Source organism: Chelonus insularis, unplaced genomic scaffold (assembly GCF_013357705.1).
Source record: "Chelonus insularis isolate UGA/USDA-ARS -01 unplaced genomic scaffold, ASM1335770v1 contig_310_pilon, whole genome shotgun sequence".
Lineage (NCBI taxonomy): Eukaryota > Metazoa > Arthropoda > Insecta > Hymenoptera > Braconidae > Chelonus > Chelonus insularis.
In genome coordinates this window covers 336,107-360,852 of record NW_023276483.1, presented here as the reverse complement: position 1 = coordinate 360,852, position 24,746 = coordinate 336,107, and the positions used below count along the sequence as shown (strand labels likewise).

Here is a 24,746-nt window from a genome sequence, read left to right as displayed (position 1 = left end):
GATATTTATATACATTGAGTTTCCAATCATGTATTTTTTGAGTTTAGGCGGAATTGAAACTCAAAATTGATCTTATTTGAAAAATACACTTGAAATCAAATTTTTTGAGTATGTAGTTATAATTATATTCACATCTATGTGAAATTTTGTATGTATAAAACGTTTCATATAATTTCAAAATTATTTTTAAAATAAAATCAAATTTTTAAACCATTAGTGCCCTCTTGTTTTACAAAAAGTAATTTAGAATTTTTAAATTATCCAATCAGATAATTTTCAACATGGCTGTTTTCCCCAAAATATTGTCTCAAAGGTAATAGTAAAATAATGCAGTATGTATATAGTGTAGTTTTTGTTCATTAAAATACTAAGTTTTACTAATCTTTTGCTTCTGTTAATAGAAATGCCCATATTTATGTAGATTTATTCTACAAAATAAGATAAATTTCTAAAATTGTCATCATTTATTTATATATAAAACACTGATATATATATTTTATCCGACTGACGAAAGAATTGCGCATTGGTCATCAATGATATCATCATCAGAGAACCCGAAACTTGTTCCTGAAATGAACGAGTCAATCTCAAAAAGTATTTTTGAGAGTCTTGACATGGAAATACAGGACGGAAAACCTAAATTTCGGTTAAATGAATCGACATTTTCAGCTGTTAACATGAAACACCAGATGAATTTACCTAGTGAAGACGATGATGATACTTCATTTGTTGTGCTAGGTAAAAGTTCATTGGATTCTATTAATCTAGCTTCTCTTGCCGATTATGAGCAAATTCAGCAAAAAAGCATGAATGTCGTAAGTATAATATATTATTTTCTTATCAATATGATCTTCAAAGCTACTAGATTTATACAAATATTTGTTTCAGGATTGTAATTCTATTCTATCTACTTTATGTCATGAACAAATTGAATCAAAAGTTACTGAGTTATTGCAAGAGAACATAAAATTAAAAGAAACATTAACAAGAAATAATGCTGCAATGAAACACCATTTTAATACTTTAATTACCTGGCAGAATGAATTAATAAAAGTTCATGGAAACCACAAACAAAAATTTGTAGAGACTTGCGATATGATTGCTTCCTTGAAAAAAGAATGTGCTGAATTGAAAGAGAAGTTGAGCACAATGGAGTCACGGGTGGCTTTCACACAGTTTTCGGGGGAAATGGTAAAATATAACTACAAATATTAAATTAATGATCATAAAATAATGTCATTCAGAATTAATGACAAACTATAGTATTTTTATTATTTAATAACATTGATAATTTTAGGTGGAGAATTCACCTGCCCAAAATAAGGGCAATTCAATTGTGGATGCAGTTGATTTAGTTGTTGATAATAAAGATAATTCTACTCCAATGAATTCTATCACTAGTAATACATCGAAATTACAAGGGTTATCCTGTGATTGCAGTGAGGAACACAAATGTTTGAAAATACGAGAAAAGCATGAGCGAGATATACATTATCAGCAAGAAATAATCTTATCGTTGAAAGAACAATTACGTAATTCAAATGAAAATTCATTTCTTTTCCTCAAAGAAGACATAAAACATTCTCTAGATCGTCCTCCTGAGTTAAATCGTAGTCAATTTTTTGAACATTATACACGTTATAATCAAAAGCTCAACGATTTAGCCAAATGCTATTCGGAGCAAACATCTCGCTTTCTTAATATCCAAGATTGTTTAAAACGATGTATTGATTCTTTAGAAATTCACAAAGATTACAAAAATTTGAGTTCGCCAAGCATTATTGAAGAAACTGAACAAGTCTTAAAAGATTGTCGAAAAAAATTGATTGAAGAACAGTTGCTTAACATTTCTGACAGACAAAATTTAATTAAAGCTCAACATCAGTTTCAACAAATATTTTCTGATTATAATTCTACTTTACATGGATTAGAAATACTTCAAGCTGAAAGTTCGAAACCAAGTCAGAAAGATTATGAATTGGAAAAAGAAAAACAAGAACTTGAAAAAATGAGTAGAGAGCTAGAAAATAAACAAAAACAGTTGGAACTTTCGAAGAAAAATATGGATGCTGAGCGATTATTATTTCAGATGGAGAAAGAAACTCTCAATGAAGAAAAGTCATCACTTAATTCACAATGCTTATTATATGAATCGCAAATTAAAACATCTAATGATAAGCTAAAAGAGCTTCAAGCGACTAATGATCATTTGAAGTCAACAATAGAGACGCTAAAAGCGACGATAACTAATGATTCTAAAAAACTTGAAAAAGTGTATGCTGATTTAGAATCAGCTAGAAAAGATGTAAGAATTATCAATTTCATAAATATCTTCAATAGATTATTATATCATTTCATAAGAAGTAGACTTATAGATATAATTTTTTTGTTTCCAGTCTGAGTTAATTAATTATTTCCGACAACAATTAAAAATCTTCGAAAGTGACTTCCAAGAAGAAAAACAGGCAAAAAATGAATTACTACGGGAAAGAGAACAGTTAACAGAACAGCTAGCAAAACTCAGAGATCACAATCAAAATTTACTTCAAAGAATAAACGGTCCAAATCCTACAAGGATCCCTACATTAATGGATCAAATACCGGTATACTAATAAATGTTGAAAATAATTACAACTTTATTTACTCGATTACTTAAATATTTCTTTTATTTACAGAATGATGCATTTTGTCCTGAATGTGGTTTATTTAAAATGCCGGGTCAATGGCACGGCCCAGGATTTTGTCAGCCCACTGATTAAATTCAAAAATGCATTACAGTATTCTTTATTTATAGATGTATGATAATATAATAATATTATTATTATACAGACATAGACATTATTTTTTATGAGTTTATTGGCAGATCTACTATTTTTCTTAATCATTATAAGAGATATTCAATAAATAGATTATTGAATTTACAATAGAAACTTATCTTGAAAATATAATTGTTAATAACTCTACATTACTTTTTCGCGTAATTATTCCATTCAAAATGAGAGGCAAATAATATTTTTAAAAAAAGACGGGGTCACTCGGAAGATACTTTTACTGCCATCTTTCAATCAATTACAAAAACAAAAACAAAATGTCTGCTCTGCTAAATAAAAAAATAAACAGGGAGAAATGCAGTTTTCGTTTCAGTATTTGTGAACATTGGTATTCGCTGATAAAATGACAGAGTTAGTAGTGTATAATAAAAATCATTTAGTTTTTATTAAATAGATTTTACATGAAAGTTAAGAAGTGATCATAAATTTCTCTAAACAACTACAATGGAAGTGACCGATCCAAGTCCACAAGATCTCCAACGAAAATTATATTTCTTGGTGGAACAACTCCAAAATATGGCTGGTGCTTTGCCTCCAAAATATCAAATGCGGCTTCCTTATGAATTACTTTCTGGCTTAGCAAATTCATTACTAAATGACACAATATTCGAAATAGTTAAAGGTCTAATGGAGATCCAACATGTTACAGAAAAACATTTGTTTCAACAACGATTGCAGTTGATAAATCAGCATAATATTCAAATTCAGGAAGCTATATCTTCATTCAGTAATGATCCAGAAAAATTAGCAGAAATAAAAGCTGCTTTAGATGTAAAACATAAACAAGAATTAAAACAAACTGATATGAGATTGGTGCAACAATTGGATCAAAAAGTAGCTGACCAACAGAGTATTTTGGAGAAAGCAGGTGTTCCTGGTTTTTATGTAACAAATAATCCAATTGAGATTCAAGTACAAATGAGACTATGTGATTTTATTATTAGACTAAGCAAAATGGAAATTCCTAGTTAATTAATTAAAACATTTTATTACATGAAAACTACACAAAAAATATATTTTTAAACCAAAATGAATTTGAATAAGAATAATTATTTGTGCAGTTTTAATGATTAATATTTTACATATTTACATTCACATTTTATTTTAATAAGACTAATTCAATATTTTTTGAATATTGTTAAGTTATAATGTTAATATAAATGAATCTTCAAAGGAAAACGATTGTTTTTCTTAACAAAATTTAATCATTTTTATAAAAACATTCAGTAATTATTACTTAATTTTTAGGAATGTACACAACGAAATTTCTTTTACATCTGCTTGTGACACGCAATATAATGAAAAAATAAATTAAAAATTAAAAAAAAACTATAAGTTATGTTTTTTTAGCATGAATTGAAGCCGTTTGTGGAGGTGGTTGAATATTTTGGTAGTCCATAGGTCCAGGAGTTTGCATTGAATGTTGATTACCTCGATCATCCATAAAACAAATTCTATAGACATCATCGTACGTACTGGCAAAATGAACTTCGAGTCCATCAGTAATGAATTTTGCTAAATCGTCAAAGTCTTTTTTATTCTCTTCCGGCAAGATAATGCATCGAACACCAACACGTTTAGCTGCAATTGTTTTTTCTTTTATTCCACCAACTGGAAGGACTTTTCCCATAAGACTTAACTCTCCCGTCATTGCAATGTCTTGTTTGATAGGTTGATTTTTAGCTAAAGATATTAAAGCTGTTGCTATTGTAACTCCAGCACTTGGACCATCTTTGGGAGTAGCTCCTTCAGGGACATGAAGATGTAAATGTGAATCATATAAGAAAGTATTCTCTGGATCTATTCTCTTAATAAAATTTCTGGCAACTGTAAGAGCAATTCTGGTAGACTCTTTCATCACATCTCCTAGATGTCCAGTAATTTCAAAAGTACCTTCGAATTTTTTCTTTTCTGATGATGGCTTACTAACAGTTGTTTCAATGTATAAAGTGGACCCACCCATCGCAGTCCAAGCAAGGCCCATAACAACACCTGGAGGAGTCAATTCGTACAATCTGTCATGGGTGAAAATAGGCTTACCGACAAAGTCACTCAAATTATCTGCAGTAATATCAACCTTTTCAGCTTCCTTCTTTACCACTTTAAAAGCTACTTTTCTAGAAACTTTTTCAATATGTTTTTGAAGATTTCTAACACCAGATTCTCTACAATAAGCCTTTATGAGTGTTGTCAAAGCATTTTCTCGAATAGTAATTTGTTCTTCAGTCAATCCAGTATTTTTCATCGCTTGTGGGATTAAGTACTGTTTTGCAATAGCTAATTTCTCTTCAGCAACGTATCCAGACATGTCTATCATCTCCATTCGATCTCTTAAAGGTTCTGGAATAGTATCAGTAACATTCGCTGTACAAATAAACAGTACTTTTGATAAATCAACAGGAACATCTAAATAATGGTCTAAAAAGTTAGCATTTTGTTCTGGATCTAACATTTCTAGTAAAGCTGATGCTGGATCTCCTTGATAACCTTTGCCAATTTTATCAACTTCATCGATAAGTACAAGCGGATTTTCAGTTTTTGTTTTCTTCAAGCATTGAATTATTTTTCCAGGCATCGCTCCAACATAAGTTCTTCTATGACCTTTAATTTCTGCAACATCTGTCATTCCTCCTACACTAAATCTAAAATATTCTCGATTTAAGGCTCGAGCGATCGATTTTGCTATTGAAGTTTTACCAACCCCCGGTGGACCGTGAAAACATAAAATTTTTCCTTGAGTTGTGCCTTTTAATTGACTCACTGCAATGAATTCTAAAATTCTTTTCTTAATGTCTTCCATCCCATAGTGATCTTGATCAAGAATTTCTGCAGCTTCTTGAATTTCTAAATTTTCTGAACTTGTTATTCCCCAAGGTAAAGATGTCAACCAGTCTAAATAATTCCGCGTTACATTAAATTCACTACTATGGTTTTCTAAAAAGCTCAATTTAGTGAGTTCTTCATCAATTACGTCCATTACAGGCTTGGGCACAACTTTCTGTTTAATTTTTTCTCTATATTTTTCTTCAATAGCATCTTTATCATCTTTTTCTAAACCTAATTCTTTTTTAATCACTTTCAACTGTTCATGAAGAATATATTTCCTATGTTGTTGTTTTACTTTTTCTTCAACTTCTCTACCAATTTTTTGCTGGAGTTTACTTAGTTCATATTCCTTTTTGAGTAAAGCCAGAGATAATCTCAATCTTCTTGAAATCTTTAGAAATAATCGAAAACATTAAAATAAAATTTTAATAAAAAATCATTCAAACATGTTTAAAAAACTTACATCCATTTCTTCTAAGACTTCTTGTAATTCCTGGGCATCAGCTCCAGTTAAAGCCGCACCTAAATCACTCAAGTATACTGGGTTGTCTACGACTCTTTGGCCTTGATGGAGCATTTGCTGAAGTGATTCTCGATATAAGGGATTCATACTAATTATGTCTCGAATAGTCTTGATTAATTCTTGAGTTAAAGCCTGCAATAAAATTTAAAGGAATGTTAATAATAATTTAAAAGTTATTAAAATTAATGTTCATAATTAACTAACCTTTATTTCCTCTGTTGTTTTAAATTTTTCATGAGTCACATTAACAACTTCAACCATTAGAACGGGTTGTGGAGATCCATCGGCTATCACTTGCGGTTGTTGCACAGGTTCCGTAGGAATAGCCTCAGTATGAACAACTTCAGCGTTAGAACTTTCAATTTTTTCTTCAGGTTTAGTCACTTCAGTAACTGAAATTTCTTCAGGCTTTTCTACTACTTCAACAACTTCAATATTTTTCATTTCGTTCCTCTTACTCCTTCCATACGTTCTTCTGGGTTTTTTACCATGTGTTTCGTCTACAGGAACGTTAATTGTTGTATTAAATAGCGGAAACTTCAATTTCATTGCTGTTTCGTAAATAATTTGAAGTAAATATAGAAAAGATAAAATACAAAAGATTTTTTTCTTTTCTAATAGTTTGGAAAAAAGTCGGGTACAAATTAATTTTACCTGAAACTGGCTTTTCTGTGATATCCTCTAGTATTTGATTGACAATTTTTATCCTCCTATGTGCCATAACAACTAGTCTTAGCTTGTCTCCCAGGTCTTGAACTTCGTGAATTTGAGCGAATGTTCCAATTGCGTAGACTTCGTCAATATTGTTAACAATTTCGGCTTCATTTCTTCAATTTCAGAAGGTTAATTTAAAATTATTATTATCAAGAGTTAAATGAGTTGAAATAATTGGTTGATACATGAAACTTACTCTTCACTTTTTTTCAAAAAAATTCCTACATAAGGTTGATTGAGCTTAACTTTTCTTCGAATTAAATCAATTAAAACTGGATTCGTTAATTCAATAAGTTTTATAAATCGAGGGAAGACAGGATTTCGGCTAATAGCAATCATTGGAACATGTGGCCAAACTTCTGGAACTACAACTGTTGCTGGTAATGTAGCAGGATAATCATCAGGTTGTTCAATCTCTGGTTCACTAAAAAAGAAACATTTTTAATCATCATCTTGGATGATGAAATAATTACAAAAATCGTGAATTACAGTGGAGGTCCATCAGTAGCCGGAGGTTTTTTCGTCGAAAATTCTCGTATACTTATAAAAGCTGAAATTCTTTGATAATCACGAAGATGTTGAAATCCATTGCTATTATTATTGATGTTCAACCATCCGAATTTTTTTCTAGTTAATACACTTTCTGGTGATGATATTTTTCCTGAAAATGATCGAGCTATTGTCCCTCGATGCCGAAAGACCGGCAATACTCGTGAACTTGTTGAACTTAACAACAATCTCATTTTGAAATAGATAAAGTGAATATTTATTTAAATTTTCAATTTATTTTGAATATCAATTAGAAGTAAATGTAATTTTCGTTCAATTTATTGGCTCGCCACCAAGTGAAAAGATTTTTTTTTATAAACTTTTCATAACATATAAATTTTGAACTTTTTATATAAGTAAAGCATGATAACACTAAATTATTGAGATACAGTGAAAATATATGACGAAGTTATATACTTTAAATTTACTTAAATATTGCGTAATGATATTTCTTCAACTAATATGAATTGAAAGAAACCCACACGATTGTAAAGCAATTTTTGAGGTTATGAAACTGACACGTACAACAAAAGTAAGGTTAGTAATCATGAAAAATAGTTGCTCTGAAAAATATTCTCACTGATAATTATTGTATTTATTTTATACTTTTAAGGTGTTTAAAAATATTTAAGTGATATTACAAATATTTTGTATAAAAATCGCTGAGATCTAGACTGTATTTAATGTAATTAATAAATAAACAATGGATTTTGAAACAGAAAAAGTTATTGAATTAGTATTTCCAGAAGGAATACCAGGTAAAAACATTAAACTTTTTATACCAATTTTTGATAAACAATCTAATAATCATTATCATACAATATTTTAAGATAATTGGAGAGATAATCCTGATTTTTATCAGTATTTAACAAAACTTGGAGGATTGAATGTGGATCAATTGAGTAAGGAAAATAATTTAGACTCCAATTTGTTTATAAAGCTTCATATTTATTGTATTAATTCGGTTAGGTAAGGAACCAGATCATCTTACCGATGAGAAAAATACAGTACTTCAGAGTACTCAAGAATTAGCATTTTCTAATTACAAAACCTTTATCCAAACTGCTGAAAGCTCAAGAGAAATTTTTCATCAGTTCAATCAAACTGAAAACCATCTGGAAAATTTACTGGAAAAAATCCCCAAATTCATTGATAAATGTCAATCGTTTTGTGATAAATCTAAGGAAATTAATACTCACAGACGTTTAAACAGTTTAACATTAAAGAAGAATGCAGAAATGTTAGAGATCCTGGAGATGCCACAGCTCATGGAGACATGTTTGCGTAATAGTCAATACAATGAAGCTTTAGAGTTATCTCAATATGCTCGTCAGTTAGGAGTAAAGCATTCTGACATTCCTATTATCCAATCTATTGTTGAAGAAATTGAAAACAGTTGGTCTGGAATGGTAGGACAAGTTGTAGGATCGCTTAGAGGAGACTTACCTCTTCCAAAGTGCCTTCAGCTAGTTGGACTCTTACGATCCATGGATGCATTCACAGAAGCTGAACTTCGTATTAAGTTTCTTCAAGCAAGAGATAGCTGGTTACAAGGTCTACTCAATGCCATACCTAAAGATGATCCTAATTTTCATCTTACAAAAACAATTGAACTGTCTAGGATCCATTTGTTCAATGTAATCACTCAATATAGAGCAATGTTCAATGATGATGATCATTTGGTATTAAATAGAGATGCTATTATTAATGAATCTGCAATTTTTTCTAATTGGTTAGAAGAAAAAATATCACAATTTCTTACAACATTAAAGAATGATTTACCAAATGTTACATCGATTGATTCTATTTTGGGTCAATGCACATATTTTGGCCTATCTTTTGGTAGAGTTGGAGCAGATTTTACAACACGAATGTCAGATATATTTATTCAGGTTGTCAGTAATAAATTTCAAAAAAATATTCACCAAGCAACAAAAAAATTTGAAAAGGATATGGAAACATTTACATTAATTAATAAATTGCATAGAACAGATTTAAAGAATGATGCTCCTATTAGATCAGTAAGTTTTTTAAAATTATAATATCTAAACTTTTGTAAGATTCTTATTTATAATATCATTAATAATAAATATATTTTTAGGATAATCCTCCAGATCAATTAGTTGATTTTTATCCATTAGCAGAGTATTGTAATGGTTTAATATCAACATTTAATGAATTAAGATTATGTCCTCCAGTAGCACTATCGGAATTCTGCGTGTCTGTGATTGAAGAATCATTAAGTACTGTTGCAAAAGGCATTCTAATGTTTTATAAACAGGAGCAACAAGCTTTTACGGTCACAGAAAGAGAAAATATGGTTAAATTTGTGGAATGTTTTAGTGATTATTTAGTTCCTTACGTTCAATATTGTATACATGCCATTTTTCCTCAAAATCAAATTGCATCTCATCTTGGAATAACTATCACTCAATTACAGAAAGAGGTAAATTGTTAAATACCTTCATTAAAAAATATACTGAATTTAATATTTTATTTTTTTCTAGGGAATTACTTATTTAAATAGAAAAAGTATATTAGAGCCTTTAATGTCATTATTGCCTATTAAAAGTATGATTCAAGAATCATTCTTTCCTTCGACAATTACTCCATCTGAAGTTTCTAATCAACCTACTTCAGATGCAATTACAGCAAAAGCTTCATCCAATCAAGAAAACATTCAAAAACTGGATAATGTAGATAAAAATTTAGAAAATGTATCCATTACTCTAGAGGCTCAGGAAAATGATGAAGAAAAAAAAACAAACACAGAAGAAGAGGCGTTAAATGTTAGTAAAAGAGTTGAAGAAAATATTGACAACCAAAGCTAATGGAAAAGTTGAATATTATTCATTCATGTCGTTTTTTTTATTGTAAATAAATATTTGTTTATTAACCAAATCAATTATTTAATGTGTTACATTTTATCACGATGTAACTTTCACTTGAAATGGCTGATATAAATTTACATGTTTTTACATAGTGAAGTGTGCTTAGAACAATAATACTTAACAAATAAATTTTGTTAACTAAAAAAAAATAGTATGATGACAAAATAAATATTTCTGTGTATTTTTATAGATTTAAAAATTTGATAGAATTAATTAAAATTGAACATGTCAATAAATCATTTCATTATTATTTTATCAACAAAAAAATAAAAACAATCATGCAGAATGCAAAATTAATTAAAAATTCGGTTAAATTAAAGAATATTAGAAGTTTCTGCCAATTTTCTAATACAAGTATTTGATTCACATGCATGATTAATTTTGTCCTCATTCTCACTATGAAATAAATCTGATTCTTTATTTGGTAAATTCTTATTGATAAAAACTTCACCATTTGAAGTAGTAATCGAAGGCGTTTTCATTTTTTTTATTACTACTTCATTCTTTTTTAATAAATTTTCTAAAACGAACACTTTATCTAGTGAATTGCTATCTTCATCAGAAGAGCTAGAATATCTTCTTTTAGTTTCTTGCAGTTTATTATTTAATTTATCATTATTTACTGAGCTTCCGAATTTCAACAGCTCTTTCTCTAGCCTTTCAATTTCATCTGTTTTATGAACAGGCTTTAACATCATTAATTTTCTTTTCATTAATTTATCATAACTTTGCCGTGTTTTTATAAAAGATTCTTTAAATTGAGAGATTATTTCAGCATTTCTAGTAACAAAAGAGTTATCTCATAAAAATAGAATTAGTTTTATCACAACGAAATAACTATTCATTATAATTAACACATCTAACGGGCATTAAAATATATCATCTCTTAACATTAACATCACATTAATTTCTAGAAAAATGAGTGAACAACTTACGTTTTAGATTGATTATTAAAATTCCGAGTAGTTCTTCTACGTGTTTCATTATGAGAATCAGATACTTTTGAAATTGGCTCAGAAGAATATTCTTTAAGCGGACGATGAGTAACTTTAATATCACCAGTAATTGAATCCAATGTATATACCACAGATTTTTTTAAAGAATAATTATTTATAACAATTTCTTGATCTTTGTTCTCTTCAGCTTCTTCGAGACTATTAACACCAGAAACAGAATGATGAACAGGTGATCCTCCATTAGTTTTATTCATATTTGCTAAATATTCTTCTTTCCGAAGTCGTCTACCAACTGTGATTTTTAAAATTGGTTTTTTATTGCTTTGTAAAGGTAATCTAGGTACAGATGATGTTATGGATGATTTCGTATTATCAAAAGTTGGAATAATAATAATATATGGATTAGATGTGGTACTCGATAAATTTGATGAATTCTCTTTCCTTTTTAATGGGTTCTGTTGATTTTCTGAATTATTTTGAGCAACTTTAGGTAATATTTTTCTAAATCTTTGAATGTTATTCGATACTGGCACCAAAGTCTGATTTATTGTGGGTATTTGGTCAATAAGGCCTGGTGTTAAAATAACAGGTGTGCCTTGAAGAACAGGAGATAGTAATATTTCAGTCTTAGCATTGTTTTCAGCAACAGGCGTATTCGTTCGTTGAATCAGTTTTGTATCAGTTGTTTCTATAACATGTGGAATAATACTACGGTTTGGAAATATTGATGGTATTGCAGTTGGTGTCAAAGAAGGATATTTGTGCAATGGTCTTTCAATATCATTAGGTTTGAAATGGATTTCACATATTTGAGTATGGGTATTCGGTTTCCAGTTCCGTTGATCAATAGCTAAGAGCCATTTTTCTAGAAGAGCCTCATCATGTAATGGAAATCTAATATAAAAGATATTATTAAATGATAACTGATTAGAATGTTTTTAAAGAAAAAGAAACTTACTTGAAATAACTAATTCTTCTATCGTTAATAGATTTATAGCTGTCGCACTCGAAGACACAACAACTCTGCATTCTCTTAGATAAATTTTAATTTATTCCAATAGATATTTACCTAATTTTATAGAGAATGAATGGGTAAAACATGTAATGAAATGTCAACAAATAATAGTCATTGTAGCCTAAATTTCTAGAGTAAAAACGAATTGTATGAAACTACACGCGAAATTTTGTTGTGTCCGGCTGATTGTTTTACTGTCTGTGGATAAAATAGAGCGAAAAAAGTAACGGAAGTCCAACGACTTATTTCCGGAATTTCAATTTCAAATAAATACTCTATACATAGTAAGTTTATTGATATCAAACCATATCTAATATTTTATAAATTATTTTGTATTTTTTAGTTATAATAAAAAAATTTTTAATTTTAAAAATGCATTTTTACATAACTATTCAAATTTAAGATTATAAGTGAATTTTATTCATAAGTAGATTTTATTTCCTTAGACTATTCTACGATTGATTGAAGGAAAAAACTTTCAATCGTTTCAAGTTCTTTAAAATTGAGCAATAATTCATACATACTTTACACTACAATTAATATAAAAACATAGAGTATTTATCCATGATCATTCATTCTGATGACTATTAATTCTGTTTGTATTTTTAATTATTTGTTAATTATTAATGTATGGTCAATGTTCTTCAAAAAAGTAAATTTAGTAAAACCATAATATTTAAAGTAGAATTTTTATTGATATTTTTATCATGTAATAAATTTATCGGTTGGACTTGGCAACACGTTCAAGTTCATCCTTCTTTTTAATAGCATAAGAGTTTGATGACCCTTTAGCAGCATTAATAAGTTCATCAGCGAGACTTTCAGCGATTGTTTTAATATTTCTGAATGCAGCCTCACGTGCACCAGTGCACAATAACCAAATAGCTTGGTTGACACGACGTAAAGGTGATACGTCTACAGCTTGTCGACGAACTGTTCCAGCACGTCCAATACGTGTTGAATCTTCACGTGGTCCAGAATTTATAATGGCCGTAACAAGCACCTAAATAAATAAATATTATTATTGTTATTTCTGTTACAGAACTCAATATTAATTATAAATGCAAAAGAAATGTGTAAAATTCTTTAGTAATTGAATAGTAATAATGTTATTGACAACTTACTTGGAGAGGATTTTCACCAGTGAGTAAATGAATAATTTCAAATGCATGTTTAACAATCCTAACAGCCATCAACTTTTTACCATTGTTACGACCGTGCATCATCAAGGAATTGGTAAGTCGTTCAACAATGGGACACTGAGCTTTACGAAAACGTTTTGCTGCATATCGTCCAGCAGAATGCGGTAAATATTTAGCATTTTTCTCTTTAACTGCAATATAATCTTGCAGTGATAAATCACTCACTTGTACATCATCACAACTCCAACGACCAAACAATTTTATTTCTGGCAGCTCAGCAGACAAAGCTTGTGGCACTGTTTCAGCACCAACGGTGGATAGAACCACGTCTTCATACTGTTCTACTTCCGTCATTGTTCACCTGGAAGTTGAAAAATATTTTTTGGTTATCTAGCTAGAAAAACAACACAGCATGCGGCCATGTGGCCATAGGCATGTTGTGGAGACACGGTTATCGCTTTTATTGCACAATATAGAGAACAAACACATTTTTTAAGAAACTTTGCAAAACCCAAAATGATTTAAATTTCTTTAATTACATTTGCCGACAAAGTAAAACGATCTATAATTTAGAATCTTACCCTATATTATACGCTCACGTCTCTCTTGGAGCAAGCGTTAACCGGAAAAGGCCATGACAGTCATGGCGGTCTAACCTGTAAACGCCGGATCTACTCTAGTCAAGTTGTCAATTAAAAATAATATAAAAAAATTATCATTGTTTTTAAAAATTAGTGATAAAAGCAAAAAAATATAATAAATAAAATATCAATTTTATTTATAATTATAAAGTAGTAGGTAATAAAACATCAATTCATTAAAAATAAATTATTTCAATACGAAATTATTTACTCATTAAAAACTAAACTATATTAAATCAAAAAAAATATTTATTAACTAAATAAATTATTAAAACCATTTAATTAAATTTTTCAAATATATTTTAATTATTGAAAAAATTTTTTAAATACAGCGGTTTAAAGTTACCGATCGAGCTGGCGCTGAAAAATGCTATGATGCCCGCTAGGGGGTGTTAGTATGTCAATTGCAATGGCGTCGGTTTTCGCATTTGCGTCTCTTTTTCTTTTTCTCGTGTGATTTCGAATATTTTTATTAGAAAATATCAAAAATATATAACCAGTTCGCGTGTATTACGTTTAGTGAATATAATTCAATAAAAAAGTGCTAGTAAAACGGAACGATTGTTAAAGGATGTTACGATAAATGGAACAACCAGTGGTCCTGCTTAAACTTCAGGACAAAGCATTATGGAATTTTTAATGAACAGCTAGTTGGTGAGTAAACTAAATTAATATCACTGATTTTATGTATCAATGCATGAATGTTATTGATTAAAAGACAAGTAAAATAAAAAAGGAACACCTTTAACGGAAAAATATGCCAGTTTTGAGCTTAATGTCATTATTTATTCATACCTAAAATTTCGCTTATCTATCGGTCTACATATTAATCACCAAATAGACAGTGCGTATTTAATACAAGTATAATTGCGATGAAAAATGGCTATTAGTATGTTTGGTTGACTGGTAACAATGATGGAGTATTTTGGCAGTCAAGGTCTATTGTGATTCTTGTTATTCAGAAGATTTCTTTAGTTGTGAGTTTGAAAGGAGGAGAAGCTTAGAAGGGTGGTTGAGAGGATTGAAGTGAGTGAATGGAATAGGGTAGGGTGGTAAGAACGGGCAACGGCTAGCCATGTGGTTATGAGAGCAACGAGAAAGACGAGGGCAGCGAATTTACGACCCTCGGCTTCGAATCGTCGAGCCATCTCGGATTCCACTTTATTACTTTGAGTAAGATTAAGCTTTGCTCAACATGGGTCTACCACACAGTCGTTAACGCGCTCACATACATAAATATACCTACTTTTCTTTGCTTCCAAAATTATTATGTGATTTTTCTGAACAAATTTAACTGACGAAATATCTTCCAAAAATAATTATCATTAAATAACTGGGAAACTCCAAAGGGAAAAAATTCAATCTTATTACAAAATAATGAATAAATAATTACTTAGATAAATTAATTTTAATATCAATTTAAAACAACTAATTAGTTTTACGTATTTATAAAAATATTTTGATATAAAATCACTTTATGTCTCAAATAGAAAATCAATAAGAGTTTAGATAAAAATGAGTGATAATGATTAGTAAATTCTAATAGCTCTCATAATAATGTATGACCAATTATTTGAAGTCTATTAATGATTAGATGAATTATGAAATAGATTTGTTGAAAGTGAAAACTTGATTAATTATTTCTATTGAAAATTTTCAATGGTATAGTTTTTAATAGTGTTTTTTCTCACCGAAGACCGCAAAACACTTTAACCGTTGATATGTTGGCATATAAACTAATGAAGCGAAAGTTAGTTGAATAGAAATTTAATCGAGAATTCAGAATTGCTATTGCGGAACTAAATTAGTAACGCTTATGGAGGGACATTATATTGCGAGTTTCAAAGTCTCGGCGCCGACCTTACTTCTCAACAGACTAAAAGAAACGGCTGTTATTACTTTTTTTTTTTTTATCTTTTTCTCTTTCTCTGTTTCTCTTCCGTGCACAACCCAATGTATAGTCATTAACAATGAGAGCTCCGTAAAAAATGTAACCTAATAATATAACACTCTGATCTTCCATTTTTTATTTTTAAACTCTGAAATTATTTACCAACATCATATATACTTATTTATGATTATTTTTTTTTCATTTTCAAGTCTTTTCCATAATGAATTCACAATCTACCATTATACATTTTTATTCATTGCGAATAATTTACTGATAAATTTATTTCGATGATAATGTATTATTTATATGATATTGGTTTTATTGCACATTGCGATTACGCATGACAACAGAATGTCAGTCGAAATTGCATATTGTTTATCTGTCATTTCATTTCTCTTCAATTATACTTATACCAGGTGTGCGTATTGTATGTCGATAAATGAATTACATGACACGCCGATCATTTTCAAAAGACCGAGCAGACAAGAGGATACTCCATCGATCCATGTGACATCCTCTCAGTACAATAATAATTATTATTATAGCTTGTTACGTGAACTAATTGTGAACGTCAAGCTCATCACAAATTTCTATTTCTCTCTCTTTCTTTCAAATTACTAAATTAATAATCCTACTGTGATAATATATTTAAATGTTATTATCAGTCATTGGTATTATTTAATAAAACGTGATAATTACTATTATTACTGTCTATAAATTAATATTTATTATCAATAATTAATTTTTATTATTTATTTTCTTTCATTTTTTTTATTATGCTCGGAAATAAGTTGAATGAGGAAAGTTTGAACAGAAATTGAATCTTTAGAAAATTAATTATTTTGAAATTAGATATTGCTATAAAGTAAATGAATTATTTTCTATTATTTAACAGTTTAATTGCGAATTATTTAATCATAAAAATTAATTTTTTTTTTTATTAAAAAATTAAGATTTATTTGAACCAAAGGTTAATATTTAAAGGAAATAATTTTTCTCTGTGTTTATGAATTATTTTCTTTTTGTAATACAATTTTATGTTCATATTTTAACAAAAAAGAAAAAAATACCCAACATGTTTCTCTATTATATTACATTTACTTTATTTGACGTAAACTAGAAAATATTCCCGGAAAACATAAAATAATAATAATAAAAAAAAAAAAAAATGTTATTTTCTGCAAAGTACCTGTGATAGACGTTTACATTTCTATCTCTTTCCATTCAATTAAACTGATCGAACAATCGTTTTCATTCGACCATGCGTACTTTCTATCCTTACTTCACTTAGTACTTTATACTATTATTCTATCCTACTTGTTCTCATGAATTTACCGTAGTCCTTTATCCTTTCTCCAATAGTCTCTCTTGCTCTTGCGCAGCTGAATTGTTCAGTGAACGAAGAACGATTTGAGGGAGCTCTGTCAGGGCGCGTTACATTATTATATTCTGTGGGCTTGTAGCCTCATACCGTATTATTGTCATGTTTCAACAATGCAAGTTGAGGCAATATGAGTAAAGAGGATAGAAATATACCGTTCTGATCATTTGAATTTACTATTAATACTACGGTTTATGTAAATGTATTAATGTTTAGATTTTATGCGTATAGATTTCGCGGTAATTATGCAAATCAATAATTTGTAACGGTCATCTCATTATGTAATATTATTGAATTATTAATAATAATGATTAATGATTGGAAAATTTTATTTTTACCATATATAAAAGTAATAATAGTAATTCTTACATTCTGTAAATGTAATAAGAGTATTAATTGAATTTTTATATTGAAAAGAAAATGCTTCAATTAAAATAATAATTAATGATACTAAAAAATATTTGAGTAGTTGAATTATTTAATGAAATAGTCATTTGGAGTAATATTTATTATGAAGGAAAAAAATAAATATTGCTGTATTGATTTTGAGTGTTGTAGTTAATAAATAATTATCAATCGAGTTGACTAATGATAAATTTATGAGGTATTAATAACAATAACACTGTTGGATATAATTTAATTATTGTTCTCTAAGTTATAAACTAAATTAGAGGTATTTATTGTTTAATTTGTAAAGAGCTCCATTGGTAGGGTAAACTGTTTTTCCCAAGGGCCACTTCCAATATCTGATTTTTCGTGTCTATGACCTCCATCTAATAGTCACAACACTTTCAACTCACACTGTGTGTTCTCTCCCCTAGTTGTGTCTCTAACAAAAGGGAATAGAATAAAATTTACCTCTGTTATACAACCTTATGTACACATATGTACGTATATGTATGTGATATAAACTCACTTGTTCGTTAACAATACGCAAGTGTACTATTTCTAATATCTTTGTATATTATACTTTTTTACTTTATTTTTTTTGATATTTCTAAATTTTTTCCTTGCAGCCATTTTCCACCTCTTTTCTTTCGCATTTTCTTTTGTTCGAACGTAGTCCTCGACAGTTTATGCCAGACTGCTTGTGATTATTTTTCATTTCGGCGTTTTTTATCAGGCTTTTTTATTCAAGTATTATTATTGTTGTATGAAAAATTTTGTCAGAATTTCTAGGTTTTCGGTAAAAAATATAAGTAAAAATAGAGACACATATTATCTTGAATTTTCACTAGATTTTTTCCGATAAAGACATTAATATTTATATTTTGGAGTAAAAATAAAAATAAATTACACAAATGTGTAATTAGTTTTTATTTAGCTTAGAATAATTAATATACAAAATATTCTTGTTGATCCTTTATTCATAAAAATAAATTTTAATTCAAGACATGTAGTAGGAAAAAACTTTTTATTTAATTTTTCTTGACATATTTTATTATATTTTTATATGAGATTATGTTAGAAAACTTTTGAAATAGTCGGATATCTTATTTTATTCCAGAAATTTGAGTTAAAAGAAAAAATTTAACAAGTAGCTCCTTTTTTTGTGCAACATTGTCTTCAACATTTTGTCCCCTTGTCACACATAATAATTCTCTTACATTTCTCTCTCATTTTTCTTGTACCAAGGCAAACACGTCGCTTACCACTACTAGACGCCATCACTTTACTTATATTTTCTCGTACACACTACTCGTTTTTACAATTTCGTTATGCAGCCATCATCAAGGTTTTCACTTATTCACTAAAATACCTTTTACATACCTGCTTAATATTAGTCTTTCATTTTAAAGGGAATTTAGTATTGTATGCTCAGTGGAGCAAATGAACGGAAAATTGTTTCCACTTCTTGGAAAAAAAGATCATAGAAACTCATATTGACTTTTTACTTTGGTCATAGCACAGTTAGTTTTGATACTTTTATGAATCTCTGCTTATATACACGAAAAACTTTTCAACTATAGACCAGACTTTAGACAGAATTTTATTATAAATATTGATTTTAGTTATTTTATTATTCAAATAATTTTTAAATTCTTTTTGTACAAGTTTTATAAATGATATTTAGAAAGGGAACAAGTTAATTCTTTCTTATATCTTCTTTATAAATAATTTATAAATAAAATAGTTCTATGACAAAAATTTCTCTAGAATTGTAAAATTATTGTTAAATAATTTTACAACAAAACAAAATATTATGATTGAAAAAAAAAATATAATTTTCAAGAATAATAAAGTAAAATATGATTAAAATTATTTTTTAAATAACGAAAAATATTTTATAAAAAAAAATTAAGAGATAGAGGGAATAAAAAAAAAAATACATTCTTTTACTCACAAAAATTATCGCCTGAAGGGAATTTTTTGATCATCAAAACTTATTTTTTTTCAAATAAAGCAATAAAAAAAATTTATTCTCTAAACATAATGATTTTTTAAATATTTTCGAGCTACTGTTTTTCTTCTCCTAGACTCTAGGACCTAGAGTATTTATTTTATTGATTTATTTGATGTATACCAAAGTAGAGTTTTCTAATGAATAGAAAAATTGTACTATTTATTTAAGATTCAAACTAAACTTAACATTTACAAATACAAAATCTACGTAGGTTTTTATTCAGTAAAGCTATTATTATTCTTGATGGTTAGCCGCAGTTATATAGGTTTTAAAACATACCAGTCATCTCAGGTTCGCTGCCTGGAGCAATTTTACGAGTATACCCTGAAAAGAACAAGAAGAAAGAAAAGACATATGGTAAAACCTCTTTTTATTTGTGCCGCCGACTCGTCGAACTTGACCCTGCGATCTTGCCAGGTCTCACCTGTTCCACTTTCTCTTCTTTCAAGCGTGCCAAGTGTCCGATGATAAAGAGGATCAATCAAATGAAGCCATCAATTAGGTACTGACATAAATAAAAATGTATATATACATATAAACTGATGACAGTTAGTGTTATAGATAAATTTTTCTTTTTTCTGTATAATCAAATGATAGAGCACCTATTTTATTCGTTTCTCAGTGATGTCTGATTGGTCTGAATTAAGTTATCTAGAATTTCAATCAAGAATTGGATGTTTTTTAGATCTCGATCTGAATTAGGGTGACAGATATCAGTTTTCAAGATGCTCAGTATCTTCTTACTTGAAGCTAAACAGTATATTATTGCAAAATCAATAAAGCTTAAAGATATTTTACTTTTAAAAAATATACTCCAAGATAGTTACGTCTATCGTCTACAGTAGTTGATTATTATTCGTGATAAAATGATATTAAAAGCAAAATCGATTGAATAAAATATTCGAATTTTACTCCAAATTCCTTGAAGCTTAATCTGTTCTAATTTTTTTTCATTTTATTTAAATCAATATTTACTGTATTAATTATCAAGAAATCACTGTTGAGTAATTGGTTAAATGGTTCAATAAAATAGCAAGAATTTACTTATTTCACTTTTGATGAGCAAGGAATTCAATGAAGAATTTAATGTTCTTTCGAGTTGAAGGTGGATTAGAGTGACGGATATCCGTTTGGAAGACGTTCTGGTATCTCACCCTAGCAACTCACACAGAAGTTGTTAGAGTTATCCTTTATTTCCATTCATGCTAGTAGATATAGTCTTAGCCAAGGGCAGAGTATCCAAGTTGAAGATCTCGAAGAAGAGAAATGGGAGTCTTTATGAGAGATGTATAAGATCTTAAAGGAGAAATGCGGAGTAGCATTCTTGTCTGATGCATTGGTAGAAAGTTCAAGAGTTTGACCGTGGGGTGTATCCTAGCAACCCTCCAAACTGCTTGAGGGGTTGTAAGACCAGTGACGTAACAAGGACGCCTCGAGCCCTGTTATGATGGATTGAAGGTACTCCTCTTGACAAAGCGAACTTGCTTGATGACACTTCAACACCAAAGCTCAGGCATCAAGTATTGCTTCTTTCCAAAGAAAAAAACATTTGTCCCTAGTTGCTACTGCAACCTTCCAACATCATGAGAGTCCAATTAAAACATAAGATCATTCATCTTCTGTTTTTGCCACGATTGCTTCATCAGCAGATTTATATTTCACTAATACAATCAACTTGTAAAATATAATTATTACTTACTTTAAAGAACACGATAAATCCTTTATAAATCATAATTACATCTACGGCGAAAATCATCTCGAATGATTTTGATCGATGCTTGTTATAATGATTAAATGAATTATCGTGTAAATTAATTACTAGAAAATCTTTCGATGATTAATAATCAACTATTTTAATTGCAGATTATTTATCTTTTTTAATTTTTAAATTTCATTTATTTAAATATCATTTTTCATCACGAATTTTTTTTTTTTTTTAATTTTTGCATTAAGATAAAATTGAAAATTTTAATGAAGAAAAATATTTTTTAATTAATTTTTATCTTTTGCCTCATAAATAAAACCGATTACGGTCATGGAATGATTTTTTAATAAAATTCTGATGAATAACATACTTTCAGAATGTATTCAATTATTTTAAATGATTTCTGAGTAAGTGTGCTGACATATATTGACAGAGAAATTGACTGATAAACAACGAAAAAAAAAAAAAAGAGTAACTCAATTTAGAAGTGATTAAATTAATTTCTCTTGATGGTGTAACTTTGTCAATCTATCTTCTTACTCAACTAACACATATTATATCCTTGTATACGCCCTCGACACGTGCGTTACTAACTCGCGTTCAGCTAAGATTAACGGCTTTATTGAATTTCTGTCCACATAACATAGCAGTCAAGCTTTTAGTCCACCAGCTATGCTACAAGGTTTCTACATATACCTACAAGTTATTCAGATGTATCTATATGTGTAGGTAATTTCAAACTATTGGAATACTACTGTGCTTTCAAATCAATTTACTCTAAAAAAAGTTTATTATTTAAAACAATTCTTAAAGCTTTTAAAATTTCTTTTTATAAAAACAATTTTATTTATATAATAAAAAATGAAATATTTTAAATATTTTTAATGGATAATTTTACCTAGTTTTCTGTAAAATAATTTAATAAATTGAAAAAGAAAAAAAAAAAAGAAAAAATAAATAAAGAAGCCCTCTTTATTGAAACAGCAGTTAGTAAAGTAGATTGAAGAGTAAACCACTGGAGGCTTAGACAGCTTTTGTAAAAATTAACTTAAATCAATTAGGTTGGTATTAGTACTGATTATAACTTCTCTTACAATATCACAAAATGTATTTCAAAGTTACAATTATCTATTATTCTCAAAAGTTGATAGAAATTCAAAGTAAACTAATTTTTCTTTCTTAATGAACTCAGTTTTATCGATATCTTAACTCAACCCAGACCATTTCCCTCTGGAAACATTAAAAATATGTTTATCCATTAAAGTAGAAAATTTCTTTTTATAATAAAAGAATGCATTAATAGTCAATCAATTTTTAATTTCAACATTTTTGATGTTTATAATTTTAAATAAATTTCTGAACAGTTATTTTATTTATTTAAGAGTTTTACATTATTTATTAATATATATTAATAAAATTGTTAATAAATTATTAATTAAAAATTGAAATTACTAATAAATTGTTAACAAATTAAATATATATTAAGAAAATAATGCAGAATTTTGTATATAACTCTGCATTATTATTTTAATAAAACAAATAAAAGATGGAATTACCAAAATTCTCTCACTTAAAAGTATATAGTTAGGATCCGATAATTCTAACTTGTATTTTCTCACAGATTATAAAGGTACAGGAATAATGTGGTTTTGTAAATTGAGAAGAGAAAAGACGATACCACAAATGACAGTAGAGTCGTTGGAAAGCATATGCTTTGATTCGCACTGTAATAGCTATATAAGTTATTATTTGGAGGGGAAACCAACGTCGTAAGCGGCTCTGAGGTAATACTCTGTAGAGACGATACACTCTCTCAAAGGTATAATGCACCAGGATACTATAACACTGGCCACCTCTTACTATAATCGTAGTAATTAAGCTTAAGCTATATGATGGTACAGAGTATACTCCTCTTCACTAGATAGCCTCCAACTAATTTCCCTTGTCCTTTCGTTACATCTTGTCTCATTTACTTCTAGTAGTGTTTTCACTACTTATTCTTCCATTTATGTGACCGTTGTGCTCGTTCGTTCCTCGACCAACCAACCGAGACTCATTTGCGATCAAATATATGCGCGTCGACCAACACTGTGATTTACATCGAAATCTACTCGGCGACCGGTTTACGCGGTTATCGATTCTGCCTGGTCTTGAAGTTTCTGGCACGCAAATTATATCAACTTATTCGACCATTCCAGTTTGCGATCGAGAAATAAGATAATATTTGCATTGAAAATAAATAAGTTTATTTAGTTTTTATCATTTATTAATTAATTCTGTTGAGATATTGATGTTGGTAAACATTTTCATGTTGATAAAAAATTTATTGAAAATACCGATTTCAAAGGATTTACACTTAAATGTTATTTTTTAGTGACTTTGTTTTTTTTTTTTTTATATATACATGTTTTTAGAGTCAATAAATTTAAAAGTAATAAAAATAATATTTTTTTATTTTTTGAGGTTAAAAATTTGAAATTGATCAAAAAAGACAATAAAAAACGATATTACTTTATTATTTAAATTCGGCTAGAAAATAGAGACACAGTAGAGATGAGATTTATTTTTGGTTTCGAAATGAATTTTTTATATAGCATGTTAAATTTTAAAAATAAATCCAGTGTGATTTAGTTAAATTTAATAGAAATTTTACAGTTGTCAAGCAATTTTTAAACATATCTGTATATTTTTTAATCGTTTAAATAATTATCGAAATGAAATGCAGAAAATTTTATAAATTAATTCACTAATAAATTATATTAACTTTTTTTTCGTTGGAAAAATGTTAGTAATAATGATGTATCAAAAAAGATTGGAAACCTGCAATTACCAATTAGCAATTCATTGGCCTAGGCTTAGATGAATATACAGGGGTTGAAAGCGAACCATTCAACGTGGCTGATTTGATTGTGATCGAACCCTGTAGACCTATATAGTAATAAATGCGCGAATAGGAAGGTAGGCGGTGGCCAAATTCAATTAGCGCGCGCGGCTGTACTCACTGCAGTCCAAAGAAACGGTAATTGAGCACACTTATCAGTATTATCGGTAGATAGAAGCATTTATGTAATATATTTTAAGTAGAATCGTTAGTAAAATCTATTTTTATAACTCTCCACATAATGATGATTTTAAAATAATATTTTATAGTTTTATTTTTATTTTGTATATTTTGATGAAATGCCATAAATCGATTCGTCATACAGAATTTTCTTTTATTACATTCACAGTTTCCCGAGGGACGTTTATTATTTTCCATCCTCTTCTTATTCCTTCC

General features: G+C 28.7%; 7 protein-coding genes across 12 annotated transcripts in view; 4 read left to right on the top strand and 3 right to left on the bottom strand.

The window, feature by feature from the left end:
• Window positions 1-245: 245 nt before the first annotated feature.
• Window positions 246-2,825, top strand: LOC118065398 (optineurin-like). Of its 3 annotated transcripts, none has more exons than XM_035080654.1 (6): window positions 246-313; window positions 402-815; window positions 889-1,191; window positions 1,298-2,305; window positions 2,397-2,603; window positions 2,676-2,825. In XM_035080654.1, the coding sequence occupies exons 2-6, from the start codon at window positions 534-536 to the stop codon at window positions 2,757-2,759; spliced, it is 1,884 nt and encodes a 627-aa protein (XP_034936545.1). In that variant the 5' UTR covers window positions 246-313; window positions 402-533; the 3' UTR covers window positions 2,760-2,825. The 3 variants fall into 3 exon arrangements, with proteins under 3 accessions (XP_034936545.1, XP_034936546.1, XP_034936544.1); XM_035080655.1 differs by lacking the exon at window positions 246-313 and adding an exon at window positions 320-332; XM_035080653.1 differs by lacking the exon at window positions 246-313 and having other exon boundaries at window positions 342-815.
• A 134-nt stretch (window positions 2,826-2,959) lies between these two features.
• gdl (gonadal protein gdl) lies at window positions 2,960-3,920 on the top strand. Its single transcript, XM_035080659.1, has one exon. The coding sequence runs from the start codon at window positions 3,276-3,278 to the stop codon at window positions 3,801-3,803; it is 528 nt and encodes a 175-aa protein (XP_034936550.1). The 5' UTR covers window positions 2,960-3,275; the 3' UTR covers window positions 3,804-3,920.
• A 102-nt stretch (window positions 3,921-4,022) lies between these two features.
• Window positions 4,023-7,842, bottom strand: Lon (Lon protease). Of its 2 annotated transcripts, none has more exons than XM_035080650.1 (6): window positions 7,384-7,842; window positions 7,091-7,318; window positions 6,835-7,007; window positions 6,385-6,731; window positions 6,121-6,312; window positions 4,023-6,048 (listed from the first exon to the last, which is right to left on the bottom strand). In XM_035080650.1, exons 1-6 carry the CDS (start codon window positions 7,635-7,637, stop codon window positions 4,168-4,170), a joined length of 3,075 nt encoding a protein of 1,024 aa, XP_034936541.1. In that variant the 5' UTR covers window positions 7,638-7,842; the 3' UTR covers window positions 4,023-4,167. The 2 variants fall into 2 exon arrangements, with proteins under 2 accessions (XP_034936541.1, XP_034936542.1); XM_035080651.1 differs by having other exon boundaries at window positions 6,385-6,680; window positions 7,384-7,817.
• Window positions 7,843-7,848: 6 nt separating this feature from the next.
• Cog8 (conserved oligomeric Golgi complex subunit 8) lies at window positions 7,849-10,505 on the top strand. The gene is made up of 6 exons (XM_035080656.1): window positions 7,849-7,980; window positions 8,057-8,201; window positions 8,274-8,345; window positions 8,413-9,464; window positions 9,545-9,889; window positions 9,951-10,505. The coding sequence occupies exons 2-6, from the start codon at window positions 8,147-8,149 to the stop codon at window positions 10,272-10,274; spliced, it is 1,848 nt and encodes a 615-aa protein (XP_034936547.1). The 5' UTR covers window positions 7,849-7,980; window positions 8,057-8,146; the 3' UTR covers window positions 10,275-10,505.
• Window positions 10,506-10,578: 73 nt separating this feature from the next.
• LOC118065401 (THAP domain-containing protein 5-like) lies at window positions 10,579-12,490 on the bottom strand. Its single transcript, XM_035080658.1, has 3 exons — window positions 12,249-12,490; window positions 11,270-12,184; window positions 10,579-11,114 (listed from the first exon to the last, which is right to left on the bottom strand). The coding sequence occupies exons 1-3, from the start codon at window positions 12,317-12,319 to the stop codon at window positions 10,649-10,651; spliced, it is 1,452 nt and encodes a 483-aa protein (XP_034936549.1). The 5' UTR covers window positions 12,320-12,490; the 3' UTR covers window positions 10,579-10,648.
• A 487-nt stretch (window positions 12,491-12,977) lies between these two features.
• LOC118065412 (40S ribosomal protein S5) lies at window positions 12,978-14,116 on the bottom strand. 2 transcript variants are annotated; one of them, XM_035080679.1, is made up of 3 exons: window positions 14,029-14,116; window positions 13,430-13,808; window positions 13,024-13,308 (listed from the first exon to the last, which is right to left on the bottom strand). In XM_035080679.1, exons 2-3 carry the CDS (start codon window positions 13,799-13,801, stop codon window positions 13,024-13,026), a joined length of 657 nt encoding a protein of 218 aa, XP_034936570.1. In that variant the 5' UTR covers window positions 13,802-13,808; window positions 14,029-14,116. The 2 variants fall into 2 exon arrangements, with proteins under 2 accessions (XP_034936571.1, XP_034936570.1); XM_035080680.1 differs by lacking the exon at window positions 14,029-14,116 and having other exon boundaries at window positions 12,978-13,308; window positions 13,430-13,801.
• A 391-nt stretch (window positions 14,117-14,507) lies between these two features.
• The window catches only part of sbb (scribbler), a 104,381-nt gene continuing 94,142 nt past the window's right edge, over window positions 14,508-24,746 (top strand). For both annotated transcript variants that reach the window (XM_035080618.1, XM_035080615.1), the window contains exon 1: window positions 14,508-14,742. The gene's annotated coding sequence lies outside the window, so the exon portion shown is untranslated. The remainder of the gene's footprint in view (window positions 14,743-24,746) is intronic.

What these genes read in the sequence shown, in the direction of transcription:
- LOC118065398 (XM_035080654.1), top strand. Translation starts at nt 534, where the DNA reads ATGATATCATCATCAGAGAACCCGAAACTTGTTCCTGAAATGAACGAG. An exon ending in CACAGTTTTCGGGGGAAATG is followed by an intron (nt 1,192 to 1,297) that starts GTAAAATATAAC and finishes TGATAATTTTAG; the next exon opens with GTGGAGAATTCACCTGCCCA. An exon ending in TAGAATCAGCTAGAAAAGAT is followed by an intron (nt 2,306 to 2,396) that starts GTAAGAATTATC and finishes TTTTGTTTCCAG; the next exon opens with TCTGAGTTAATTAATTATTT.
- gdl (XM_035080659.1), top strand. Translation starts at nt 3,276, where the DNA reads ATGGAAGTGACCGATCCAAGTCCACAAGATCTCCAACGAAAATTATAT.
- Lon (XM_035080650.1), bottom strand. Translation starts at nt 7,637, where the DNA reads ATGAGATTGTTGTTAAGTTCAACAAGTTCACGAGTATTGCCGGTCTTT. An exon ending in GCTACTGATGGACCTCCACT is followed by an intron (nt 7,319 to 7,383) that starts GTAATTCACGAT and finishes TTTCTTTTTTAG; the next exon opens with TGAACCAGAGATTGAACAAC. An exon ending in AAGTCTTAGAAGAAATGGAT is followed by an intron (nt 6,049 to 6,120) that starts GTAAGTTTTTTA and finishes TTATTTCTAAAG; the next exon opens with ATTTCAAGAAGATTGAGATT.
- Cog8 (XM_035080656.1), top strand. Translation starts at nt 8,147, where the DNA reads ATGGATTTTGAAACAGAAAAAGTTATTGAATTAGTATTTCCAGAAGGA. An exon ending in ATTGAATGTGGATCAATTGA is followed by an intron (nt 8,346 to 8,412) that starts GTAAGGAAAATA and finishes TAATTCGGTTAG; the next exon opens with GTAAGGAACCAGATCATCTT. An exon ending in TCACTCAATTACAGAAAGAG is followed by an intron (nt 9,890 to 9,950) that starts GTAAATTGTTAA and finishes ATTTTTTTCTAG; the next exon opens with GGAATTACTTATTTAAATAG.
- LOC118065401 (XM_035080658.1), bottom strand. Translation starts at nt 12,319, where the DNA reads ATGCAGAGTTGTTGTGTCTTCGAGTGCGACAGCTATAAATCTATTAAC. An exon ending in AGAAGAATTAGTTATTTCAA is followed by an intron (nt 12,185 to 12,248) that starts GTAAGTTTCTTT and finishes CTTTTATATTAG; the next exon opens with ATTTCCATTACATGATGAGG. An exon ending in TTTAATAATCAATCTAAAAC is followed by an intron (nt 11,115 to 11,269) that starts GTAAGTTGTTCA and finishes TTTTGTTACTAG; the next exon opens with AAATGCTGAAATAATCTCTC.
- LOC118065412 (XM_035080679.1), bottom strand. Translation starts at nt 13,801, where the DNA reads ATGACGGAAGTAGAACAGTATGAAGACGTGGTTCTATCCACCGTTGGT. An exon ending in CTGGTGAAAATCCTCTCCAA is followed by an intron (nt 13,309 to 13,429) that starts GTAAGTTGTCAA and finishes TTATTTATTTAG; the next exon opens with GTGCTTGTTACGGCCATTAT.